At 42.9% G+C, this 27,447-nt stretch overlaps 1 protein-coding gene across 1 annotated transcript in view; it reads left to right on the top strand.

Annotated features, from left to right (window-relative positions):
• The first annotated feature begins 4,939 nt into the window (after nucleotides 1-4,939).
• Nucleotides 4,940-27,447, top strand: part of LOC311050331 (BICD family-like cargo adapter 1) — a 37,610-nt gene continuing 15,102 nt past the window's right edge. Inside the window, exons 1-5 of the mRNA XM_084064342.1 lie at nucleotides 4,940-5,214; nucleotides 9,502-9,717; nucleotides 19,711-19,830; nucleotides 22,780-22,926; nucleotides 24,793-24,975. Coding sequence (XP_083920468.1) covers nucleotides 4,951-5,214; nucleotides 9,502-9,717; nucleotides 19,711-19,830; nucleotides 22,780-22,926; nucleotides 24,793-24,975 — 930 coding nt within the window. The 5' untranslated portion in view covers nucleotides 4,940-4,950. The remainder of the gene's footprint in view (nucleotides 5,215-9,501; nucleotides 9,718-19,710; nucleotides 19,831-22,779; nucleotides 22,927-24,792; nucleotides 24,976-27,447) is intronic.

Genomic DNA, 27,447 nt, shown 5'->3' with positions numbered 1-27,447 from the left:
GGGACAAGCAGAGGACAGAACCACAGCTCTGGAGGAGGAGGACATGCCAAAGATCCTTACACACCATGAGGGAGCGTTTATTTCATGCGATTCATTTTTATTAGCATTAACTGCTTCTTGAGTCATGAGCACATTCATCCATGCAGAAATAGTATATTCACCTGTTTCCTAGGCTGTGTGTTTTCCACTTCCTGTCGGATTTCATTGGATATCATTAGTCATCTGACCAGTTTCATTGGATTTCATTGGATCAAATCGACAGGAAGTGGAACACACACAGGAAGTGAAAAGCCTAGGAAACAGGTGAATAGGGCATTGCAGTTGCGGCCACTTCCGGGTTCCACTGCAAAATACTCAATGCATTTTTCCCATTGACTTTTCCAAAAATATTTATATCAATTAATTTAAGCCTAGGATCAAGCCATCCTGGTGAATCATGACCATAAAACGTTTGATTCTGTGATTTATTTTATTTTATATTTAATTATATGATATACTATATTTAATAAATACCCTTTGTGTTTAAATGAACACTGAAAATTTACTGTGTAGAAATGATCACAGTTGGCTTGACTTTTCTTAATGCCCTACTTTGTCATTCTACAGTGTCACACACAAGTAGCAAAACTAGCAGATCTAGATCTGCTAGTTCTGTAATTTGGACATGAGGTTTCCATCTGACGGCAACGATAAGTGCTATGTATGTGTAGATGTTCCTTATTACAAGTGGCTAGAGTAATTCCTCTGAACGCACATTTTGTCCAAATATGGTGAACTTAGAATATATGAGACCTCACTGATGCTGTAGGGTGTGATGGGTGTGAAGTGATGCCATTTCGTGTCCGGTGATGCTCCATTTAGCATGTGTGCAGTTTCTATACTAACATTTCTAACATTTTGTAGCTCACACAAGCTTCTCTTTCTTGACAAACGATGGGCTCAACGATATATGCAATACACATCCCCAGATTTTTCAAGAGGTGGGCGCTGCTCAGAATAGTTAAATGTTAATGTTGTCCCAATTTAGGCCTGACATAAACATTTAAAGGAGCGTACAATACAGTCAAGTTGTATTATGTTATATGAGGGGCCCCATTCAGACAAATCAGAGGTGTGTAAGAACACAATGGAGTCTTTTAAGGCTGTTGTTTTGATCTTGTTTTTTGTAATTCTCCCCGCAGAGCTGAAGGGCCCATATTGCAGTACTCATCCCCTCTACTAGTCCTATAGATCAGCGGTTCCGCTGGACCGGGGTGCTGAGGCATAGGCCTACTACTGGTGTGCCCTGAGACAAGGCCAGGTGTAGCTACACATTATTACTGCAGTATATACAGCCATACATAAAGTTATGAATCGCTATATCAGTGTTGTGTGTGCACTCATTTCCCGATACAGAGATTTAACCACTTTATACCTGGTGTCCTTATTTTGGACACGTCTTTATAGGCCAGAATTGTAACACATCCCTTTCCTTCCTGAACTTGTAGATCTACTATTTTCAGGTGTTCCTTGGGATTTTGACTTGCTTATTGGTGTGCCTTGACCACACAGTTTGAAAACCACTACTATAGATACATTGAGGGGTTAAACATTTAGGCTACTTCAGAGGGATCATGTATGCATTGCAATGCATTGTGAGCTTGTAGATTGGCTATTTTTGCTATTTCAAATAAAGTATAGGGTTTAATTAAGTTGATAACAGTGACTTCCCACATAGGCTGTATCATATGGGGCCCCTGAGCTCTCGGTTCAGTGTAAACCCGTTCAGAATCAGCCCCAGGCCTTAATTTAATAGGCAAATTTAATAGTTTATTTTCTTCTTTTGTCCAGCAGATGTCACTCATGTTACTTTACTGATAGGGACATAAGATGCAACAGCCAAAATGTAGGAAAAGACAGAGTGTATGTAAACCACTTAAGGCCTATACTGTATGTGTGATGTGTGTAGATCTGCTATTTTCCCTATTTTGTTCATTTAAATGTTCACCTATAATGATCTGCCCAACATAGGGGTGCCATGTCAGGTTGAAGGTGGTTCAATTTAAAGGGTGCATTTAGAGTCTTATGTCAAATGTAATCTTCATTTCTAATGATTGTATTTTACGGTACTTTAGTGTCCAAAGCCCAGAGGCATGTGCATCACAAGTCTATTATGTAGGTTGTGTGCATCACAAGTCTATATAGGGAGTTTTGGCAAGGCGAAGCTGTTTTATTTGTATAGCTCATTTCAACAACAAGGCAATTCAATGTGCTTTACACAGAACATCAAGCAAAGGAAACTTACAATTATACAATGACATTAGGGTGCATAAAACAAAAGAAGGGAAAAAACAGATACAATTAAAGTGCAGAAGAGAAATACAAATAAAAGTAACTCAATCAAAGGCAGCGGCAAACAGAAAGGTCTTTAGTTGTGTTTTAAAAGAAGTAAGAGTGGCAGCAGAGCTGTAGTTTTCTGGGGACCGTACCTATGTTCCCCGGGTCCTATGTTCCCCGCTTTCCTAGGGAGAGCGGGGAACATAGGACCTAACCTAAACCTAACCTTAGTGGGGGAACGTAGAACCCGGGGAACATAGGGATGACCCCGTTTTCTGGGAGTTTGTTCCAGATATGTGGAGTATTATGCTGCTTCCCCACGTTTATTTGTGGTTTTAGGGACAGAAAGCAGACCTTTCCCAGATGACCTGAGAGGTCTTGATGGTTCATGATATCACACAAGATCAGAAATGTATTTTTTTGCCCTAGACCATTCAAAGCTTTATAGACCAACAGTAGTATTTTGAAATAAATTATTTGACACACAGGGAGCCAGTGTAAGGATTTAAGAACTGGAGAGTAGATTGATGCTGCTGTTTGTGACATTATGTGTAACCTAATACCTCATCACTCTGTTGACTATAGAACGTGAACGGGGACAGTGGAGACAATGGACAAACTGATTTTAACTTTTTGAAAATGTTAAAGCAATAAAGAGACTGGTACCATTCTTTCAGGTGAATGATCTCACACATCAGTGTGTCTACATTTCCAAGTAGCTTGTGGCTAGATACTTTCAGAATTATGTAGCTTTAAAGTTGTTCAGCTACTTTTTTCACCATGTAGCTGCGTAGCTTGACAAAAACAACACGATTTTTGAGTGCAGTATGTCCATTACATGCCATCTCCCTCAATGTGTAGTGACCTATTTTTGAGTTTTGAGTGGACACCCGATAGCATCCCAGGCTGAATGTCATTGGCTCTAACTGACAACTAATGGTTCATGAAATGCAACATGAGAGCGTGCTCTCTCTCTCTCTCTCTCTCTCTCTCTCTCTCTCTCTCTCTCTCTCTCTCTCTCTCTCTCTCTCTCTCTCTCTCTCTCTCTCTCTCTCTCTCTCTCTCTACCTCCCTCTCTCTCTCTCTCTCTCTCTCTCTCTCTCTCTCTCTCTCTCTCTCTCTCTCTCTCCTATAGCACATAATGGACACCATGCTGTACTATAGCACACAATTTCCCCTTAATTATTAACCATTAATGAGTTTTGGTTAAGGGTTATGAAAAAACGATGGTCATCCTGTACAACCAACCATCCAAGATAATTATATATTTTTGGGAATATGGAATGTGTTCCTGGGCCACAAGACAACAAAACAGGCTCACATTCTTCTGGTTCCCAAACAGTAAAATCCTCAGTGTCATTTTAACTGTGTAAACGAAACAAGAAGAAAACTATCCAAATGGACCCTAACCAGTGGTGGGAAAAGTGCTCAAATGTTTTACTTAAGTAAAAGTATCAATACTGCAATATAGAAATACTCTGTTACAAGTAAAAGTCCGGAATTCGAAATGTACTTGAGTAAAAGTACAAAGGTATTGGCATCAAAATATACTTAAAGTACCAAAAGTAAAAGTACTCATTAATTTTGTTTGCTAAAGGCACAGTGTACAGTGGTACAGTGTGTTTCCATTGTGGTCCTGTGTATTCAATTCATCAAGACAGAGAGTAACTAAAGATGGACCCTCACAGGTCCATTTGGGTCCATGTTTACTGTGTCAGAGTTTAATGAACAGCTGATGGTTTCATAGTGTACTATAGCAGCATATGTAGGCAGACGCCCTGGAAACAATGGCCCCGCCCCCCGCCATGCGTCAGGATGCTGCGTCTTTTATTCACTGCACTGGCCCCCTGCTCCCTGAGGGCTGACCTATGACCTCTGTGCAGCGCCTACACAAAAGGAGTCACACCTCCCTCATTCAAACATGCACATGCACATGCACACACACATGCACACATGCACACACACTGCTCTCTGAATATGCAGGGTACACTAGACACAACATAAGGGGGAGAGTGGGTGGGAGTCAGACAGAGATAGACAGAGAGAGAGAGAGAGAGAGAGAGAAAGGGGGAGGGACAGATAGAGAGAGAGAGAGAGAGAGAGAGAGAGAGAGAGAAGAGAGAGAGAGAGAGAGACTACAGGTGCAGGCAGGCATGCAACTGAGAAAGATGAATTGTCAGTGAGATTAGTTTACTTTTAACAACAATGCTTAAGGTAAATTCTAGCCTGCAATTATGGTATCCTGTATAATGGCACCTTGTCGTGCACATGTGTCAGTCAGTTAGTTACCAGGCAGTGGAACAAACAGCCCAACCCTCTGGGGAGGTTTTATTGAAGCCAGCCTCCCTCCCTGCATGGGGACAGAGAGTGAGTGAGTGAGTCAGTCACCTGCAGGTGACAATAAAGGACACACCCACTTTCACTCACATGCTGTAGAGACCTGACAGCTTCATTCTAACTCCACTCAGCTGTGTACACTACACAGGACAGGAGCAGGTGAACAGGTGACACAGTTTATTACAGCTCCACTTTTATTATTATCGCTCAATTGTAAGTTTTCTTTTCATCTTTTTGTTTTACTATTTTATATTTTAAGCAAGTATTCAAAAAGGTTTTTTGTTTGAAGTTATTATTATGGATCGACTGGACGAGTGGGGTTTTAAATCGAAGAAGATGGAGCTGGAGGAGGACTTCTATTTGGATTACGGAGCGGAGGAAATAGCGGATTATCACCGCCGGGACGGGCGGGACCCCGATGATGAACTTCTGGCTGCCTTCAAACAAAAGGAGGAAGAGGTGCTTCTGGCGGCGCAGCTGGGGAACGCGTTGCTCCTGGAGAACCGTCAGCTGAAAGAACAATGTGACAAACTCCATGAACAGTACCAAGACAAGCTGGAGGTAAGGAAGATGATTATTTGCGCGTAAAATTACGCACGAAAAATCCTCAGTATCTATAACTCTGAGAATGTAGAAATGTAACCTTTTTAGCCCTGGTCCAGACTAGAGCGTTAGTGAGTTTTCTCTAAACGCTCTGCCAGCCGCGCTGCTCTGCTCATAGACAGAAAATTACACTACCGTGCGAGGTCTCCGTCTTTGGTCAAAATAAAGACAACTATTTAGCTAATCATTGAAACAAAGGTAGTTTTGTGTTGTTGAAAGTCTATTCTCCAGGGTGGAGAGCCTCTCAGGACCCCACCTTCTCTGTATAATACACTTTTTTGGCAGAAAATAAAATATGTCCGTCAGATGGACATTATTGCATTTATTCCACTGCGCCCTCTACTAGAGGGCGCAGTGGAGTAGATACAATAATGTCCATCTGACGGAGATCTGGTCAATGGTAATTTATATTGACCAGGCTTCCCATCCTGGAGAACAGACCTTCAACAACACAAAACTGCCTTTGTTTTGGTGAATAGCAAAATAGTTTTGTTTATTTTTACTTAATTCGGAGACCTCGCACGGTAGTGTAATGTTCGGTCTATGAGCAGAGCAGAGTGCCTGGCAGAGCGTTAGAGAGAACTCACTAAACGCTCTGCACCAGAGTTACATTTGTACTTTATCAGAGTTAAATGTATAAATTGACAAGATTTTTTTCTGTGCGTAACAGTATCATCGCTCAAAAACAGACGCGTAATTGTTCCAAGTAACTAGCCTGTTTTTCACCTTACCATGTAAACAAACTTGTTTTCTTTTATGATAAAAAGTATAGCTGACATGCGGTAGATTATTGTAGTGCATAATGTTACCACTGTTGCTTAGCCCAGGCTATTATAAAGTGAAGTGACATTCTCCGTTAGTATAACATGCTGGCTCATGAAATGGTTCATTCCTCTTTTTTTTGTCTTTATAAGAATGTAGGTATGATGTTATCATTTACACTAAAGGTGCAAACAGATAGCCTATTAGACCTTTGTAATGTACTCTTTGCTATCTGATGTGCTCATGTTATCAGTACAAAGCTCTGCAGCTGGTTAATTTCCACAGAGTTGAACTGCATACACAAGTTATCAACTCAATATTGATATGGTCTGGGTATTTTATGATACCAACTTGAATACCAGTACCTTTGGAGTGATAGCCTACTGAATCTGATACCAAACGAGTTGACCTAATTATACACTTACAATCAGTGTTTTGGTAGCTTATACAAACACCATACTGACCCAACCCAAATATCCTCTGCACTACTTGAGTAGCTTAACACACAGTGCAGTGGTGTAGTGGAGGTGAAGATAATATATGCCTTAAGTTCTATTATACAATAGGCTACCTTCTTTTTCAGTGTGCATTGCATTGGCTACACTCCCTTCTAGTGTGCACAGCAATATGTTTAGTGTTGTCACAATAAAGACCGGTGGGTTGAGTTGGATTGCGTTGGCACTGGGTTGTGAAAGAAAGAGTGTTCCTTTTAAAAGCCATTGTCATGGTCATGGCTCTTTATTGCAAAGTGTATCGAAGGGAGGGTGGTGTCCCCTCTCTGTGATTACCCATATCTGTCATGGTTCCCCAAAATGGACACACATCAAATAAATGGCTAATGAACAATCACACATAAATCCCCAATGAAACATATTACATACAATAATGAAATAACAAAGCACAATAAATCAGTATCTGTAACAGAATATACTGGGGAATCTCCCCCTAAAAGCCTGGGACACAACACAGACAGCTCTCATATCACGAGTATCATCAAGTGATTCAGCTGTCCCCAGTCAACACATTCTCACAAATACAACGTGTAGTCCCGGGATGTTGCGGTGGATGCCTCCCTCGTATCCTATCTTCTCCACCTACGATACAGCAGGCAGTCGATAACAGCAAGGCTGGCCACTGCTGTAGACCATGTAGGGCATTGGACCGGCTTCAATACAACCCCCGACACGGTTAAGAACCATGTCGAGTTCTGTTGCTGTAGGGACATGGCAGTCCCTGTCTTCTGTCGTCTCCTCATCTCGGAGAACTGCTGTCATTGGTGCTGGTTCTGACCGCTAGCAAGTGTGACCGCTGTGGAATTGAACCCAGCTGGCTGGACCCCCGGTTGACCCAGTAGCATTCCGGACAGCTGGCTGAATCGGTGTAACAGTGCCATGGCCGGCTGCTGTCGCCGCTGGCTGCACCTCCTTTACTGGTTGTGGAGTGCTGACATTGTTAGCTCCTTTACGATAGTCAATGTCACCAAACCCATATGGAGGCCCATTTAATTTCTACTAGATCCATTCTGATCATGCATTCTTCCTGGATGTCCGCCAGCCTGAAGTCGTGGTGCAGCTTTTTATTGGTGTTTAGTGTTATTTGGTGCAGTCATTGCCTTGTACCTGCATGCGCTCACTCTCCTGCCATGGTCCGAATTTGCGACCTTGTGGGTGACCACGATGTGTTGTGGTGTGGCTGTCGTCGAGCAGGATTCCTTTGTTGACCAGGGAGAGGACAGCTCCTGTGTTGACACCTTGTCGAAGCCTGGCGATGGGGGAGGCTGACCACCTGAAGCTCCTGGTGTCAGGAGTCGTGGCTGTCTGTAGTCCCTGGGGCTATTTGCACAGACCAGCAGCTAGAAAACCCCAAGTCTAGCAACATGTTTTTCTAGCAAACTCAACCCACTGCCGCCCTCTGGCCAGTAGTTGAGATCAAGTGTCCTCCTGGAGACTTTCTTCCAGTGTCCGCCTCTTCTTCATAAGAGCTTCCAGTTAGGCAGGCCTGTACAGCCTGTACTGTACATTTTCCCGGTGAAGGACACCCATACAGTGGTGTCCTTTCCGCCTCTTCCCAGTCTTTTTCTATAAAGAGCCATGATGACAACGGCCTAACCCATTCCTAATCCCTACACACAATAATAAAGCACAATAAAACAATAACTAAAATACCTAAAACATGCCCCAGGGCAATAAGCCTACTTTTTATGTTTCAGTAAATATTGATTGATTGAGTTTTGCAAACTGTTTCAATACACATTTGCCGCACTATCAGTACCAGCCGTGGGTTCTCCTGTGACTCTTCTCGTCTCTGGCTATAGTGGAAAAAGTCAAGAAAACAACCTACATCTTTCTCTTTCCTCAGTGACATGCACGCACGGTCGCATGGACACACACACACACACACACACACACACACACACACACACACACACACACACACACACACACACACACACACACACACACACACACACACACACACACACACACACTTGCCACTGTAGTTTGCGGGTGTTAACTTGCCAAAGATGTGTTGTGCTGTGCAGAGCCTCAGTGAGTGGTTTTGAGTGGTAAACAGACGTCAGTGGAATTTGTGTTGCTAGGGAAAAGCTTGGGTACAAGTTTATGTCCTGTCAGCCACTGATGTTCACAAGCACTGTAACAGGAAATCAACTTGGACACATTTAGAATGTTTATGTCATCAAGTCAAGTGTGAAAGGGTCTGAGGCGCTCTGGACAAACGTCAAATAACTGCGCTTCTTCTTTTAATCTGCATGTCCTTAGCATAATTTGGCTTGACTTTTGTTCAGAGTAGCAAGAAATTCAAGTGCTGTTTGGAAGTGCGTCACATTTGAGTATACTTGTCTCTGTCTCACTAATTATTTCCTGTTAACATATTTTTGTCAGCAGTGATAATACATTGTAAAAAAAATAATAATTAGAAAATCCCATAATCATAAACTAGCTGAATTGACCCTGATTATTACAAGGGGTTTTGTGTGGGAAAAAATGGACCATTGTGATCTACATTGTCACGGTCTCTCCAATTCTTTCCTGTTGTTCTTTTAACATATTGTTGTCAACACAACAGTGACCATTGTGATCCTCATTGTAACATTTTAACCCATTAAAACCGGGAAAGAATCCGTTTCAATTTTCGACCTACATTATTTGTCCCTGGACCCCTGTCCTTGGGGGGGTTCCAGGAGGTTCCCCAGCAAAAGAAAATAATATAGCATTACAATCATTTTAACCAGTTTACCATTATTTCATACTTTGGTTGTTCTAAAACAGCAGATATGCAAGCTCATAGCTGAGCAGATCTACAAGCTCTATGATTTTGTAGATGTGCCACTTTTGAAAAATCATGAAAAGTCGTGCAAATCTTTGAATATATATATATATATAATTTTTAAAGCGAACAATTTTAAGATCCCTCTTCCCTATAATCAACAAATCAAAACCTTCTTCCTCCCATCCCACACAGGAGCTGGAGCAGGGCCGGCATGAACTGCGTCTGAAGCTGGAGGGCCGGCAGTCCCAGTGGGAGAGCCAGGCGGGAGACCTGGAGCGGGACACGAGGGAGCTGACCTCCCAGGTGGATTACCTCACCCAGGCCCTGAGTGACGCCCAGAGGGACAAGAGACTCGCCCAGCAGGAGCACAGCGAACACAGCCAGCAGCTCCGAGAGCAGATCAGTACCGTGAGTCCATCCTCATATCGTCTCTGTCGGGTGGAAACCTCATATGTCCAAAACTGTTACTTTTACAGGATTCAAATTCCAAAACATCAAAAGTTGCGGATCTACAAGCTCAAAACGCGTCGCGAGCTTGGAGATCTACTACTTTTGATGCTTTTGTGTGATGCTGTAGTATGATCAAGTTGGGCTTAGTTTACGAAAAAACACAAAAAGTTAAACTATGGAGGTAAGAGGTTTCTGCCCGACAACAAACGATATCTGGAAAACAATAAATATGAAAGCAAAGAATGCCAGGCAGGGGGAATGGGGAGCAGTTGGTATTTTTGACCTAATAAGGCTGTTGAATGTTAAAGGATTACTTCACCCCCCAAAATGTCTATCAATGTCTTGGCAATTACTCACCTTGTGAAGCCTTGCATTCATGGAGAATTTGGGATCGTGTTGCATATTCCTTCACGGTGAATGAAGAACACAAGATGAATTGAAGAAAATAATGGTCCAAAATGAACAATATTAACAACAGCAAAACAAAATCTCCCAAAATCCGTTTATACTAGTGATGAGCGAGTCGGGTTTTTTCATGACCCGCCCCGCCCTGCCCCGTGACGGAACCCAACCCGCCTCAACCCGCCCTGCGAACCCATATATAAATCTATGGCTCAACCTGCCCCACGACCCGCGATTTTTTTTTTATTCTGTAAAATCGTGGTTAGAAAATAATCCCCAAGTGTATTCAAACTGTTTTATTGTTATTATTCTTATTCTTATTAGGAATAAAGACAAAACAAGAGCATGTGATATTTTATTTATTTTTTGCGTGTGAGAGCGCCTGACCCGCTCACCCGCAGCCCGCATAATTGCCTCTGAAATTCTGACTCGACCCACCCGCGCCGCGGGTTGACCCGCGGGTCCCGCGGGTTACGGGTCGACCCGCTCATCACTAGTTTATACACTTCAAAAGAACTCTCAGTACAATCCAGTGTTTTGCGTATTCCTTCAACCACTTAAGCTGTATACGTTGCCGTATACGTTGCCGTACGAGGATTAGTAAAAATATAGCCAATCTACAAGCTCACAACACGTTGTGAGCTTGTAGATCTGCTATTTATCTGATCTACATTTTATTAAATGTTTTGCTATTTTGACATTTTGGAAGTGTTTCCTAGTATAGAGTTGCCCAAAATAGTGGTTTAAAATGGCAAAATATTATTATATATATTATTGAAATATTTGATATTTAACTACCAGAAGTAATACCTACAAAATAAGTTGATTATGTTGGGAATTTGGGTTAGGGGAAAGTTTATAGACTCCATTGTATTTATTTGGGGGGGACTCTCAGCTTTGTTTGGTATTTGGCTTTCCACTCCTCTTCCACTGAAGAATGCAGTGTAATAATGTTTTGTTACTGTGGTCAAATGGACAACATCAGGATGCAAAGCCAGGTCTTGGTGCAAACAAACACCAGTTCAGGCTCCAGCAGTTCCCGAGCCAAGCCTGATAAGACGGGAGCTGTTATCCAATCCACATGCTGAGACTCCGTGTACTTTCCCAGGTATCAGTCTGTCACAGTCTCTAATCTACTCCAACACATATGCTGTAACCAGGCTGTGTGGGCAAAACCCAGAGCAAGGCCATGGTGTGATGCATCGTTTACAAATGGAAGCAATAGAATGTACTGTTGATAAGAATAGCATTCGACGCCACCACCTGTGCAAGAGAGAATGGGGTGGAGCCGGTCACTGCAGTGTTACGTAAATAAATCGTTGGAGTTGACGACGGCCTCGGGGGGAAATGACTCTGACCCAGTCCTAAACTGGGAGAAGATGAAACCACACATAAATAAGTACGAGGGATTCGGGGACTGAAAATCTGAGCTCTGACGTCATTCCGGTTTAGATCAACTATACAGTATTCCAGGAAGCATACGTTGTTTTCACTTCATTACACATAGACAGAATGTCATTTAGCACATTTAGTCAATTTTGTTCTTTTAGTACACTTTGTCCGATCCAGCAGGCTTTTGAATTCGTTTTTCATTTCATTTTCAAATCGGTTTTTATTCACTAAAAGACAGCTGAGATTTTCATTTCCAATGTTCCAAGGCATTTTAATACAAGCAAAATAACTTAAGCAGTTCAGTTAAAAAGGTTACAATTTGACACACAGTGGCTTGAAATCAGGCCTCAACTCTGCCAGAGAGGGAGATACTGTACCATAACCATATATATTATACTTTGTTGACCGGAGTCCCTCATGGGCTCGCAACGTAGTGTGAGCTTGTAGATCTGCTATTTTCGCGGAATGTTCACCCCCAGCATAGGGACACTAGGGTTCAAGTGGTTACTTCCATGAAGTAACCAGGGTTTAGGTGGTAAATTCCATGAGCTAGAGGCATCATAGAAGAAATGAAGAATGCAGTTTTACCAAGTTCAGTGCAAGCTCTGGGAATGTAAGAACTATGGTAGTCATTATATTAGATTGAGTCCTGTAGGTTCCAGAATTCCATCCCAACAAGGTTGTGTTGTAAGGAGGCAGCTTTCCATGACAAAATAAGTGCATTCATTGCAAAGTGATTGTGAATTGAGATGTTTGAGACGTGAAGAGAGACAGATGACTCTTTATTGTAATCAAGTTGAAGGTGACTCATAATCTGTTGCATTCAAGTTGTTCCGCCATTCAGCTGATGTTCCTGACCTATTGATCTCTGATGATCGTTATCTCTTATCAGTTAAAGCTACAGTCACTAACGTAACTTTAAACTTTCATGCATGTTGATTCCCTCTTCCGGTGGAGAGAGGTAATTGCAACGATGTCTGAACTTTGGTTGGTTGGTTGGTTGGTTGACTGACTGACGCTTTTATTGACAACAATGCCTGCATACACATGAACTGTCATGTCTGTCGAAAGAATAAAACACAAAAAAGCGTGAGAGTTTACAGTATTTCCATTGTGGTCCTTTATAGCTACAATAAAAATGGCGGTGCATCTAATGTCCTATCCACGTCATCTGATTCAAATAACTTTATTGACATTGTCAGCCAGTTGGTGCCCTACCTACCCAACACCAGGGTCTAAATTTCTCAATGGAAGAGTAGGGCGGCCACCTTCAACTACTGTACATGCACTAGTTTTATTGTATCAACATACTCTACCATACAGATGTACTAGTTATATTGTATTACCATACTCTACCATACAGATGTACTAGTTATATTGTATTAACATATTCTACCATACATCTGTATGGTAGAATATGTTAATACAATATTATTGTTAATACAATAAATGTTATTGTATTAACATATTCTACATTACAGACGTAGCTTTTAGCTTTAACCTGGTGGAGCTGATTGTAAAGTATGTTTCTAGCTGGCTAGAGGAGTGCATTGTTCTGCCAATGATTATACTTTAGTCACGACGATGTTACATAACAACATGACGAGCAGACCGACCTCCAGTAGCTTCAGTGCTGTGTGTTGTAAGTGGAATGAAATGAATAGATAACCCACGCCTTACAGACATAAAAATGAAGCCAAAAATATACTCCTCCTTTTGACTCTCAGTGTCAAGGTCCTCCTCAAAATTGAGGAAATGTGAATGTTATTCCAGCCCTGAGTCCAGACTAAAATAGTACTGAGCAGTGAACAGCTACTGTAGTGCACATACAGTCTTGTCAGAGGTGCAGGAAAATGTCAATTTAGATAAAAGGGGGGCTAATTGTCGGCGGGGCCTCTTTGACGACGGAAGCAGCGGAAACATTGGTTTGTTTGTTAGTCTTCGGCTTCTCTCTGGACGCCCCTGGCCACTGGCCTGTACATGGAATGGCTGAACAGCAGCAGAGGAACAGCGGTGTGAACTGAACAGGGAGCCTCTCTGGCTTCCTCGTGAATGGTAGTGCTACTCCTGGTAGCGTGGTGTGGTGTGCTCCACTGCCTGGCACGGTGAGTGTGTGTGTGTGTGTGTGTGTGTGTGTGTGTGTGTGTGTGTGTGTGTGTGTGTTGTGGGGATTTGTATACATTAGATTGTCTTCACGAGCTCGAGCTGTGAGATATGCCCCATGCCACAAGTATACAGTATATCGTCGTTGCTGTTGGGCAGAAACCTCTTCTCTCCATATTCTGACCTTTTGTGTTTTTCCCGTAAACTAATGCCCTTCTTGATCATACTACAGTGTCACACAAATGCATCAAAAGTAGCAGATAGGTTCGAGCTTGTAGATCTGCTACTTTTGCTGTTTTTGAATTTAAAATTTAAATCGTTTTTAACAATTTAAAAAATAATTGCAGATCTACAAGCTCATAGCACAGATAAGATGACTACTGGAGGAGAAATGCTTGCCTGGAAAGAAAGGGAGTACAGTACAGTTTTAATGTGATAAACCAAGAAATTCACTTCTGGGGCAATCACATTTACAGGAACACTAAACTCCTTACAATACCTTTAGTCTGAAAATAAGGAACTCAAGAAGTTAATTTATGGGAGAATAGTGTGAACCTTAACAGGCTGATCTAAAAAGGCACTGAAAAGTGAGGTGAGTCATTTACAATATTGGTCATGATCACTCAGTAGCAATAACACACTTCAAACCTCACACACTAAATGGTACGGTTGGGATCCTTTAGGATTTCTTTTTTAAAAGATTTATTTTTGGCTTTTCTGCCTTTATTGATAGATTTTTAAGTGAAGATTGACTGGAAAGAGGGAGAGAGACACGGGGAGAGACTTGCAGCAAAGGTCATCGGGAATGGGAGTCAAACCCGCGAAACGCAGTCAGGCTATTTTAGAGCCTATAGGTGCCCGGACCTCTACGCCAGCGGTCTGGGCCCTTTAGGATTTTGACGATGAACTATTACCTCTTAACGGTCCCCCATTAACGAGTCCTATATTTTGAAAAAGCTGTCATTTTGGTCTTCATTATGAGTTTTTGATAAACACAAGTTCAGATATACATAGTAGTATTGTTGTAGTCGTTCTCAAACTGAGGTCCAGGGACCCTCTGGATCGTTCAGGGGGTTCAAAATATAACTCTGTAACTCTGAGAGTGTACAAATGGAGCCATGCAGGTCTGTAACTCTGAGAGTGTACGAATGGAACCAAATGGACCCTTACAGGTCTATAACTCTGAGAGTGTACGAATGGAACCAAACTGACCCTTAGCGGTTCATTTGGTTCCATTTGTACACTCTCAGTTATGGTTGATCCTTGAAATGAAAAAGTTTGAGAACCATTAGTTGAGAGTTAGTTAGGGCATCATGACATTCAGTCCGTGACGCTATTGGGTGATTCCAGACATGAAGTCCACATACTGTACCAGCTCTGACGGTGTGATAAAAACCCATTCCGGAAACGGTTTCAAATGTGATGAAACCGAATCCTCTGGTTCATATGGTTCCGGATCGCAACCTAAATAAGCAGTCTTATTTGTGGTTCATCCGTCCCAAGATTTTCATTGACAGTGACACCTGTCTCACGCTGCAGCTTCCTGTGTAAACGGAGACGCTCGGTGAGGCGAGCCCTTTGTGACCTTTGCCCCCTTAGAAGAGCGTCATGTAGCTCACAGGCACAAGAGAAAAGACAGATATATGAACCATGCACATTATAAATCTTTCATTTGAATCCTTTGAAGTTTCCCTCACGCCCCCAAACACCCCAAACATCCCCGGGGGAAACAACCTCACTTTGTCCCATTCTCTGATGGCTCCCCAGAGGACTGTCCTGTTAGCTTGGGGAGTCAGCTGTCGGATGCACAGCGTTCCCGCTTGGGGAAAGCTCATGCAGGGGTGTGTGTGTGTGTGTGTGTGTGTGTGTGTGTGTGTGTGGGGGGGGAGGGGGCTGCCTACACAGTAAAATCCTGAGTGTTAATTAATCCATTAGGACCGGGAAAACATAGACTGTGTCATTTTTATAGATTTCTTTGGCTGTTCAAAAATAGCAGATCTACAAGCTCATTGCACGGCACTGCGTGCTGCGCTATGAGCTTGTAGATCTGCTAGTTTTTTTAAAACCTTGAATTCTTTTGCAATTTTTTATATATATATATATTATTTTTTAAAGCAAACATTTGTAACTCAAATCTTTGCTTCTGGGCGTCCCTGGAACAAAATATTTTCAGATGGGGGTCCGCGGCCAAATACATATCATTTTGGGGGTCCTTGACATGAAAAAGTTTGAGAACCACTGATATTATAGCAACATTTGTGTTTGATGTGATTTGATGTGATTTGTGTTTCATGAACCATTAGTTGAGAGTTAGGGCATCATGACATTCAGCCTGTGACGCTATTGGGTGATTGGAGTCCACTCTAAACTCAAAAATAGGTAGCTACAAATTGAGGGAGATGGCATGTAATGGACATACTGCACTCAAAAATAGGTAGCTACAAATTGAGGGAGATGTAATGAATGAACTGCACTCAAAACTCATGTTGTGCAAAAGTTCAAAGCAATAAAGTAGACAAAAGTACAAAGGTGACCATGGAAAAAACAACAATAATACACATGACTTTTGAACAGGGTACAAATTGAATTACTCCATCTACGCCTTCCCTCTCAGCTTTCCTACTTACTAACGGGATGATGACTAACCACTCTCCGTCTTTAAAAACACAGCCTGTGTTTTCCATCGTGTCTGCTGGACTAGTATATTAGTATTTATGGTAATATTATTGACCACTCATTTTGTATGTCCGTGGCAAAATAATTATTTGAGGAGAATGTCCATCACAAGCCGGCATGTTGATGACCCCTGGAAATGACCCAGTCCCAAACTGCGAGAAGATGAAACCACACATAAATAAGTATGAGGGATTCGGGGACTGAAAATCTGAGCTCTTGACGTCATTCCGGTTTAGATCAACTATACAGCATTCCAGGAAGCATGTGAGCTTGTAGATCTGCTATTTTCGCGGAATGTTCACCCCCAGAGTAGGGACACTAGGGTTCAGGTGGTTACTCTCCAGAGAGTGCAGGAGAAAATTCCATGAGCTAGAGGCTCTTCTCTGCTGATGTGCCACTGAAAATGTAGGGATGTATCTTTTGTGAAGCTACCCATCTACATGGTGAAAAAACTAGCTGAACTACTGTACTTGAAAGCTCCATCATTCTGAAAGTAGTATATCTAGTCACAAGCTACTTGTAAACTAGACACACTAGTGAGATCACTCACCTGAAAGAATTGTACTGGGACAAATTATCCAGTCTCTTTATCGCTTTAACATTTTCAAAAAGTTTAACCGGTTTCCGGTTAAACCATGAACTTTGGTTTCATGTCTGGTGGCCCCCAACTTCAAGTCATTTTTACAATTGTGGCCCCCTACCTAATCTAGTTAAATACCCCTGCTTTAAGGGGTCAATTTGTACACTTTCAGAGCCAAAGGAACAGAACATCCTCCCTCTGTTCGTCTGTTGTGGATGAGAGGGTTTATTTGTGTTGACGAGCCGGAGACGAGGGGAGATGTGGGTCTGGATGGGACTCCAGCGTCTCTAACACACACACACACACACACACACACACACACACACACACACACACACACACACACACACACACACACACACACACACACACACACACACACACACACACACACACACACACACACACACACACACACACACACACACACACATTGTCGTACCCCCTGCTGTTACTGTGTTGTTGTCAAATGTAGCGGGATGATGATGTCAAGTCCAAGAGCTCCTCTCTGCTCCGTCTGTTGCAAAGGGGGGTGGAGGGGGGGTTCGGGGGTCTTTCATCTTGTATTGTGTGGTTCTGATGTGAGCTGACAGGGGCCCGCCAAACTGCTGAGTAAGGGGAACCAAGGGTCCTCCTGGTTGGGAGGGGGGGGGGGGTGGGATGGTCCACTTTGGGTACAGAACTCGCACAGAGGCACCCTGACCCAGTGGTTCTCAAACTCTTTCATGTGATGGACCCTTAAATGAATGTGTATTTGGCCGTGGACCCCCATCAGAAAAGGTTTTGTGCCAGGAACCCCAAGAAGCAAAGATTTGAGTTAAAATGTTCGCTTAAAAAAAAAATGTATTCAAAGATTATCAAAAATGTTTTAAAAGTAGTTTTAGCCAAAGTATAAAATATGGTTAAAGTGGTTTAAATGAATTCTGCTGGACACCCCCAAGGACCCCTGGAGGACCCCGGACCCCACTTTGAGAACCACCGCCCTGAACATTCCGGACACTTTGTTTGTTTATTTATGTGTTGTTGTGAGGGGTGAGAGGTGAGGGGTGGGGGGTACGGGGTGGTTGAGCCTTGTGAAAATGGGTGAAAAACTAGTACTGTAAACAGTGCTTTCATTAACAGCAGCACTAATGAGTCCTGTTGATTAAATCATGGTACACAGAGCATGGTTGTTATTGTTGTTGAGGGGTTGGTTGTACAGTAGCTGAGTGGGTAGAGGCTACTCTGGTAACCAGAAGGTCACCAGTTGGCCGCCCCACCAGCCTGCCCAGTATATGTGTCAAAGTGTCCCCAAAGATGGTTGATTTAGAAAAATAGACCATCCCAGTTGGAGCCACTAGAGGTGAAATGGTACACACATCCTACAAATGGTATCCTAAGTGGGCGCTGTCTGACTGCAGATCTCGCAAACGTTTTCTTTTTTTTGCCTTGGGTGTCCCTGAGCGAGACACTTAACCTCTAACTGCTCTCCTCATCATGACCATCTGACCAGCCATCATCTGGGTGAATCTGAATAGTGAATTATTCCCCCACGGGATTGATAAACCTCTACCTTTCACTGTTATTGTTTGTTTTATTATTGTGTCATGTACACAATACATTCAATCTCCTTTAGGAGGCTGACTCACCTAAGCCCTATACTCATTGTCATACAAATAGTGCAAATAGCTATTATTATTATAGCTATTTTCCCTATCAGATGATTACATTATTTTTTTAATGGTCCCAAAATAAGACCAGGTTAATGTGGATAAGACCGGATGCGACGGGTTTGTTGGGTTGAAAATCACTTACTGTCAGCAAGCGGAAACCTCTGTCGTGCGATGGAGTCTAAATTAAGCTTCCGTTTTCCCATGTCGCTGCACGGCTGCACAGCAAACCTCCCACACATTCAATTCTAGACATCTGAGCCCCCAGCTATATCAGTTGGGTAACATATTTACTTGTCTTCTCATCTCCGTCTGGTATCGTTCATGTCCATCTCCAGTTGGTATAACTCCCTGCTATTTTTAGGTTTCGGGGTTTTACTATTAAACTTCATGCCTTCGGCTGTAAACAGTGGGACAGTGAACTGAAACCAGCAGCGTATGAATCCTATGGTCCGGATCACAGTTTAATTCCTGGCTGATGTGTCTTTTTTTCTGTGCCCACAGATCCCTATGAAACCCTCGCCTATATATTAAGAAATAATCTCCCGCAAAGAACAAAACCCCTTAGCCTTCATCCCATGCCCCGATTTAGACTTCGTTGCACGCCAGTTTTGCGGCACCCCCAAAATAGCAGATCTAAAAGCTCAGAATGCATTGCTCTGCGGCGCATTCTGAGCTTGTAGATCGGCTATTTTGGGGGCCTGCGACACCCGCGCCTAACGAAGTATAAGTCAGGCTTCAGATGTTTCCTCAGGTGGTTGTTGTGTGTTGTGTGTGTGCATGGCTCAACCAGTTTTGCCAGGTTCTGTGAGGGAAACAAGCAACCAGGTCTAGGAAAACCAGCCCAAAAGAAGCAACTATGGTCCACATGAGTACTTTAACATGTACATCAGCTATTTGAAAATAGCAGATCTACAAGCTCACAACGCGTCGTGATGCGACGCGTTGTGAGCTTGTAGATCTGCTATTTTCAAATAAAATCTTGGGTGGAAATTATAATAAGCAGATCTGGCAACCCTGGGCTCAACCCGTGGTGCTACCCATGAACTCACGTTTTGTGGTGTGTGTGTGTGTGTGTGTGTGTGTGTGTGTGTGTGTGTGTTGTGTGTGGTGTGTGTGTGCTGTGTGTGTGCACTGCTACCTCGGCAGGCCATGGAGGTTCAGAGGGCCATGTCCGCTGAGCTGCAGACCCTTAAAGAGGAGCTGCGACAGAGAGGCAACCACAGCAGACCCCAGGACGAGGAGCTCATCAGTGCCATGAGGGAGCAGGTACAAAAAAACACCCACAACCCATTCAATCTGGGAAAGCATCAGTGTCATTTTAGATTTTAGCTCTGTATATATAATATATATATATATGTATGTTGATATATTATACTTTTGCTATATTATAGCAACATAAGTTTTTCAGAAAACTCTTAGGATTTCAAAAATAGCAGATATACAAGCTCACACAGCGTGTCACTTCATGCTGCGCTGTGAGCTTGTACATCTGCTTTTTTTTTTTTTTTTTTATCTTTAGAAAATACATTTAATGTCCAGAAATTGAACTCAGATGGGGGGGGGGGGTCCACGGCATTTGTAGAATCGGCCTCAGGTCTTAATGGTTTAATGACCGCTGGGCAGTGTTGGAGAGAGAACATTTACTTGAGTACTGTACTTAAGTAAATGTTTTGAGTATCTGTACTTTACTTTTCTTTTCTTTTCTTTTTTTTCTCCGTGCTTTTTACCCCCTTTTCTCTCCGTCGTTATGCCAATTATTTCCTTCTGACGGGTGGTACAGTACATGCAGTGACTAATATCACCCTCCTGTGATAATAGTTGTTTGTCTATATACGAACAATGTTCGTATATAGACGCTCGACAAAGGCTTAGCCTACGCAGTGTCCACCACTGCCACTGGGGGGTTCCGGATCCCAAGGAGTAGCCATGGCAACGGCATTTCATAGGAACACCAATCTTTTTATTTATAAGCACCCCTGTGGGTCAGAACGCACAAATAAAAAAACACACCTACAATACACAACATGAGTGACATTTGTGAATGAATGAAACAAAACAACATGACGCATTCATGAATCCACGTAACGCATGCCCTGCCTATGACATCTCTAGTGGTAATGGTGTAATGTTAGGTGTAATGTTTATTCCCACAATAACACAAACATATCTGTCAGTGTGTGGCACCCCAAGGCATGCTGGGAAGTCTTTTTAGCCATGAACCACCGCTGAACCACGTTGAGACGTTGCAGTACAGTACGTTTTCAACGTTTTCCAGGCCAAGGACACTTGAGCTGAGAGAGAGATGAATCAGGGACCCCACTATATTGTATAAACGTGTGTTGCAGTGTTACAAAGGATATGACGTCTATTTACGGAATCTTACAGCTCTATCATTATTTTTTTATATCCTGCATGCTATCTGTTTTTAATCATCTGACATTGAGTGCCTGCATGCATTCTTCACTACAGTATAGCATGTGCAGATTAAACCTTTTCATAGATTTCATAGATAGCTTCATAGACTTGTTTGACAGCACTAGCACTGTCGTCTTACTTACTTACTTACTGCCCTTTATGCCGGCTGGCATGTAGGGCAGCAACAAAGGATCTCCACTCCTGTCTGTTCTGGGCCAGCGTCTTTATAGAACCCCAGGTGTGATGCAGGTTCTTCAGCTCTCCCTCCACTGTCCTGCGCCAGGTGTTCTTGGGTCGGCCTCTCTTGCGTTTACCGTCTGGTGTCCAGTGAAGGGCAGTTTGGGTGATGTTGTCCTGCTCCCTACGGATTACATGTCCTAACCATTTCCACCGCCGCCTTATAAGGATGGTAGCCATGTTGTCCTGTTTACACAGGCTAAGAAGGTGTTGGTTGGAGATGGTTTTGGGCCAGAATATTCGTTGTATTTTCCGTAAGCTTTTGGTGTGGAAGGTTGATAGTTTGTCGAGATCACTTTCTGTCGTTCTCCAACATTCAGAACCATAAAGCAGGGTAGACAGGACGCAGCTCTGGTATAGTCTCAGCTTGGTGTTGGTGCTGTACTGGGCCGACTTCCAGACGTTGTTAAGCCTCTGTAAGGTGTTTCTGGCCTTGCTGAGTCTGTTTGTGATGTCTCTGTCTGCACCTCCATCATGACTGACAACGCTGCCTAGGTATGTGAAATGGTCTGTTGTAGGTAGGTTTATTCCATCTATTTGTATTGGTGAGGGGGTTTGGGATGTTCAGCATCATCAGCTCTGTCTTCTTCTGGTTGATCTTCAGACCTACTTGTTTTGCAAAGGTGTTCATACGACATGTTTTCTCTTGCAACTGCTGGTGTGTGTGAGAGAACAAAGCACTGTCGTCAGTGTTGTGTAAATTAGTGTTTTTTGTTTGTTTGTTTACACATTGTCTTTTCTATAAATATGTTGGATTTATGTTACCCCTCAATACTTAGTACTTGACTTTGACCTTTGGCTCGGTAATTGGGCTGCTCTTTTTTCCCTCTTCTGCACCAAATGCGACTTGTTGTGAGCTTGTAGATCTGCTATTTTCGGCTAACGTTTCCCCCAGGATTGGGTTCAAGTGGTTAGTGTAAAAAAAAGCTCACACAAAGATTTGGCGGCTCCCCCCTGTAGTAAACCTGAGGACACCAAACATATGCACTCGCCCACACCCACGCCCACACACACACACGCACATACAAATTTGAATTATAATACTTATGTAGATATTAGCTTGCATTTTTTCCATAATCTTTATGTTTTCACAACATTTTGTCTTAACTCAAAACAATTTAAGATAACCAATAAGGGTCAACTTTTTTACTATTAAATTAAAGCAGCACTATGTAACTTAACTTTCCTCTTCTACTCCGGATTTGAACCCCGCGCAAGTGCTGAAATGCTTACCATTGAGCTAATAGAGCCCGCCTGCTTGCTCAGGGGATACATTGAATCTTGACCATCAGGTCACTATTCGTGTCAGATCCTGTGTCTATGAGACATGACCTTTGACACAATCTAAATGTCTCAATAGAAGAGCAGGGAGACAAAATACAACCACTCCAATGTCACCCCTGTCACCCCTCTGTACACTCTGAAACTGTTTGGATTCATGCACTGAGATGCATGTTATTTCGAGTGTGTTGGACCTCAGAATCAACTGAAACATATTTGGGCCCTTGTAATGTATTTTATAGATGTGGACTCAAATAAAGAAATGAAAATGTGCGTGTGCAGGTGGTGCGTCTCACCCAGAAGGAGCAGGTGTTAGAGGAGAGGCTGCAGACTGTGAGTCAGGAGAACATGGAGCTGAGGGAGAGCTTGGCCACTGTGCACAGCACCCTGGATCTGACCAACCACAGCACCCAGCAGCACAGCCAACAGGTACTACACACTAACACACACAACCACAGCACCCAGCACCAGTGGGCTTGTATAGGATATGGGCGTGTCTGATAAAATTAACACCAAATATCTAAATGCTGAAACAAGCAACTTAAAAACTGCCTGGGGTGCTCGCATGAAACATGAAACGTGAAATATCCGTTTAAGTGGATTCTAAAAGCTCTTTTCCACTATGAAGGTTTAACCCAGAACCCAGAACTTTCCAGAAACCATGAAGTTCTGTGATGACTTTCTTTGTTTACCTTTCCATTATAATTAGAACTGAGGAGGTACCATGTTCAAAAAACCTAAAAAAAACAAAACGGTATGAGCTTGAAGATCTGCTATTTACTGCAATTCTTGAAATTATTTGAGAGTATAAAGTATGGGTTCCCAGAAGGGTTGGTACCACCTCCTGGAACTACTGAAACATATTATCTCAATCAGAACACCTGGTATTTTGTTTACTCCTTCTTCATACATGGATCTCCTTATGGAGCAACCTGTCCCTGCTTATCAAACAGAGCCATAATAACATTAACCAAAACGTTTATATTGTGATTGCTTTGTTGCCATCGGATACGGCTTTGAGTTGTTGTGCTGTTACATTTTTCATAAAATCAAAACACACACACACACACACATGCACGCACTCACGCACGCACGCACGCACGCACACTCCCTCCCTCTCTATGCTTCCCCCTCTCCCTATCCCTCCATCCATCTAATGGCTTCAGTCGCATTTTGTTTGAAAAACACTGCTCTCAGATGCTTGTACACTGCAGTAGTAACCAAACTGCATGGTGTGTAGTTGTAGGAATGAACTGCAGTAGTAACCAAACTGCATGGTGTGTAGTTGTAGGAATGAACTGCAGTAGTAACCAAACTGCATGGTGTGTAGGTTGTAGGAATGAACTGCAGTAGTAACCAAACTGCATGGTGTGTAGCTGTAGGAATGAACTGCAGTAGTAACCAAACTGCATGGTGTGTAGGTTGTAGGAATGAACTGCAGTAGTAACCAAACTGCATGGTGTGTAGTTGTAGGAATGAACTGCAGTAGTAACCAAACTGCATGGTGTGTAGTTGTAGGAATGAACTGCAGTAGTAACCAAACTGCATGGTGTGTAGTTGTAGGAATGAACTGCAGTAGTAACCAAACTGCATGGTGTGTAGCTGTAGGAATGAACTGCAGTAGTAACCAAACTGCATGGCGTAGTAGCTGAGCAGAAATGAATGAGTTTTGACAACAACAGAGGGCTTTTCCACTCCCCGGTCTGGCTGACTGGGTTTCGCTGGGATTGTGCACAACATTGCTAAACAATCACCTCATCCACTGTCTTTGTAAATTGTGAATTCCACACGTTCTGCCGGTGGACTTCTTTCATGTTTTGCTGCTAGCTGGAATCCAGCATGTCAGGATTTCGCTCTCACTGAATACCGGCTAATGTTTTAACAGAGGTTTTGAGGCCTCTCTAAAAGACATTGGTTCCACAAGTTGATGCTCAGTGGTGGAACAAGTACTCAGATCTTAGAAGTAGAAATGCCACTGTGTAGAAATACTCTCTCCTGATTGATTGACGATCCACCTGAAAATGTACTTTAGTTCCCACCACTGTAGTTACTTCTGTCAATCTTTACAGTTAAATTTGCAGATTGCCGGGAATTCATATTCATGATAGTGATTGATGTAATTAACAATCTAGCTAAATCAGATTACACAATATGAAAGTTACCCTGCAACTTTGTGTATGCTACCTAAACACTTGGTGTGTGTGTGTGTGTGTGTGTGTGTGTGTGTGTGTGTGTGTGTGTGTGTGTGTGTGTGTGTGTGTGTGTGTGTGTGTGTGTGTGTGTGCGTGTGTCCAGCTAGCGGAGGCGTGGCAGGAGGTGGAGGCAGCACGCGAACGCTCCCAGCAGCTACAGGAGCAGGTGGAGGAGCTGCTGGAGGAGACGTCCCTCCACCAGGCCAGGAGCCACACAGACACCTCCCTGCTGTCTGAGCTGGAGAGCAGCCTGGATGGAATCCCTCTGACACACAGCTCACAGCAGGTACATTAAGACACTCTTAAAAACAATATAGACACTTAACACAAATATGTGTACTCCTGTTTCCCCCCAATTTAGTTGTTAGGCCAATTTATTCCACCCCACACACATTTCCTTGTGTATTGTCACCGCTGTTGTATCCTACTGACTCACCTGCCAGTTCTCCACCAGGAGGACGTAGAGCCTTCGTGCTACTCCTCCCGCCCAACACTCCCCGCTGACAGGTGCCTCCCCAGCCTGTAGTAGTACGTGCAGTGACAATTATCACCCTCCCCGCCCAGCTTCCCTCCCCCCGAACACGGGCCAATTGTGTTCGTATAGACGCTTGGCAAAGCCGGATGCACTGCGGTGGATTCGAACCCACAAACTCCGCGGTACTTTAACACTGCGCCACCCGAGCGCATGAGACAAATATCAAAGGAAAACAGACTCTGCACACTGGATCCAGCCCCAATGGTATTTATTTTCTTGGTGGTAATATAAAAATACATTTGGAGCTGGATCTAGTGTGCAGACTGGTTTCCTTAAAGATGTGCGTATATTCATTATAAGGCATACCAAATTTAATTCGGTAAAGTGGCATTTATAAAGCATCTGTTTGTTGTTCACAAACATCATAAGTGTTATAAAGTGCTGTGACACGTAGAGCCTGAGCCTGTGATGTTTGAATCACATTGATAATCTAGTGGGACTCCAGCAATGTCTGAAGTCCCATCATGTATTTGAGACAATAGCTTGTTGAGTAACGGGGACTATAAGCATCAACAATGCTTTTTCATCACATTAATTGGTGACAGTATACATAAGATGGTTAAAAGATTCAATTGATGGTCTACAAAATACTTGCCAAAACAAAGTTATGGTCATTATATCAGATGTGAAAATTGGTGTAATCCAAAACATCCAAAACAAACTTTCATACTCCTAGGTGTACCCAAACAATACTCAAACAATACAGCACGCCTCATATCAAGTACACTTGTCTTAGATTACGATGCCATGTGACGATATGAAGATGTTTGAACCAGATAACCAGGACAAACAAAAACACTAGAAGACCTGCTTGAAACAGCTGATCTTGGTGCTGTGTTTCACGCATTGTTATTCTTATCCAGGCTTGTTTTTTCTCGATAACAATGTTAAAATGATTTATTATTTAGTATTATTATTATGATAGTATATTGTTTAGACTGATGCTAGGTTCCTAGTTTACCTGCAATCCTAGTTTACTGAGGCACTACACCATCTCTCTGCCCTTGATGTATGTGATTAACTTGCTTATTGTCAGTCACTCTGGATAAGAGTGTCTGTTAAATGCCTATAATTGTAAATTGTATTATTGTCTCCGCCAGGCCGAAGGCATGGCGAGAGAGTATGTTTTACCCTCCGTCCGTCCGTCCGTGTGTCCGTCCTGTCTGTGTGTTAGCAGCTAATCTCCGGCACCGTTGGCCCGTTCGCTCCGAAACTTTGCACACACACTCCCTGAATTTTTTCACATGGGCCTGTTATAGCGCCACCAGGAGGCCGATTTGTGCAAAACACATTTTTTTTACATTACTCCTACAGATTTTATCCAAACGTCATGCAAATCGGTACACAGTATCTCTATTAGTCATGCGATCAACACGGATCTGTCCGATTTCCCATATTCCATCCTCATTGCCTATGGTTGGCATGTTTGGTTTGCAGGATTGGTCCGTTTTGAACAAAAAGCCTCAAACTATGCACGCAGCTTGCGATTTCCGTGAAATTTCACACGCACATTCCCACTAGAGGAAGAAATGCCACCCTTTTCACATTGGCCTGTTATAGCGCCACCAGCAGGTCTAATTTAGCAAAACACATTTTTGGAACAAAATGCCTCAAATCATGAATGCAGTGTCTGATTGCCGTGAAAGACCCAAGAATAAATGGCACCCTTTTCACATTGGCCTATTATAGTGCCACCAGGAGGCCAGAATAACGTACCTGACCTGGCGGAGACCTGTGCTCCGAGGAGCACTTTTTCTAGTTTATTTTCTGATATTAGTCTTGCCCACAATGATTCACATGCATACATCTAAGACCCTTCGACGAAAGCAAGTGGTAATGAGAGATTAAAACAGAATGCAAAACAACACCCACTGTTCCCTTTCCACCCTCAACTGCGCAATAAGAAAAACCTCCCTATAAAAAAAAAACACTGACTTCCATGACAGTGTGAATAGTGAAACACATTACTACTCATAAGTAGTAAATGTGTGCATGTTCAGCTTTTGTACTGAAGAACACACAAATTATGAGTCAAGGCCTTCTGTGGGCTGCTGTGGAAGAGAGAAGAGAAGCAAAGAACCAACACTTTTTCGGCTGCCAGTTACACTTCAGGAGCGCGCGGGGTGTCGATTGTGCCCCGGAAATAGTTAATCTACAAGCCCACAACGTGTCGGGCCCGCGACTCGTTGTGGGCTTGTAGATTTTACATTTCTGGTTGCTCGA

Source organism: Gymnoscopelus microlampas (genome assembly GCF_963454915.1).
Source record: "Gymnoscopelus microlampas genome assembly, chromosome: 8".
Lineage (NCBI taxonomy): Eukaryota > Metazoa > Chordata > Actinopteri > Myctophiformes > Myctophidae > Gymnoscopelus > Gymnoscopelus microlampas.
The sequence above is the reverse complement of the archived record's forward strand: the minus strand, read 5'-3'. Positions and strand labels throughout refer to the sequence as shown.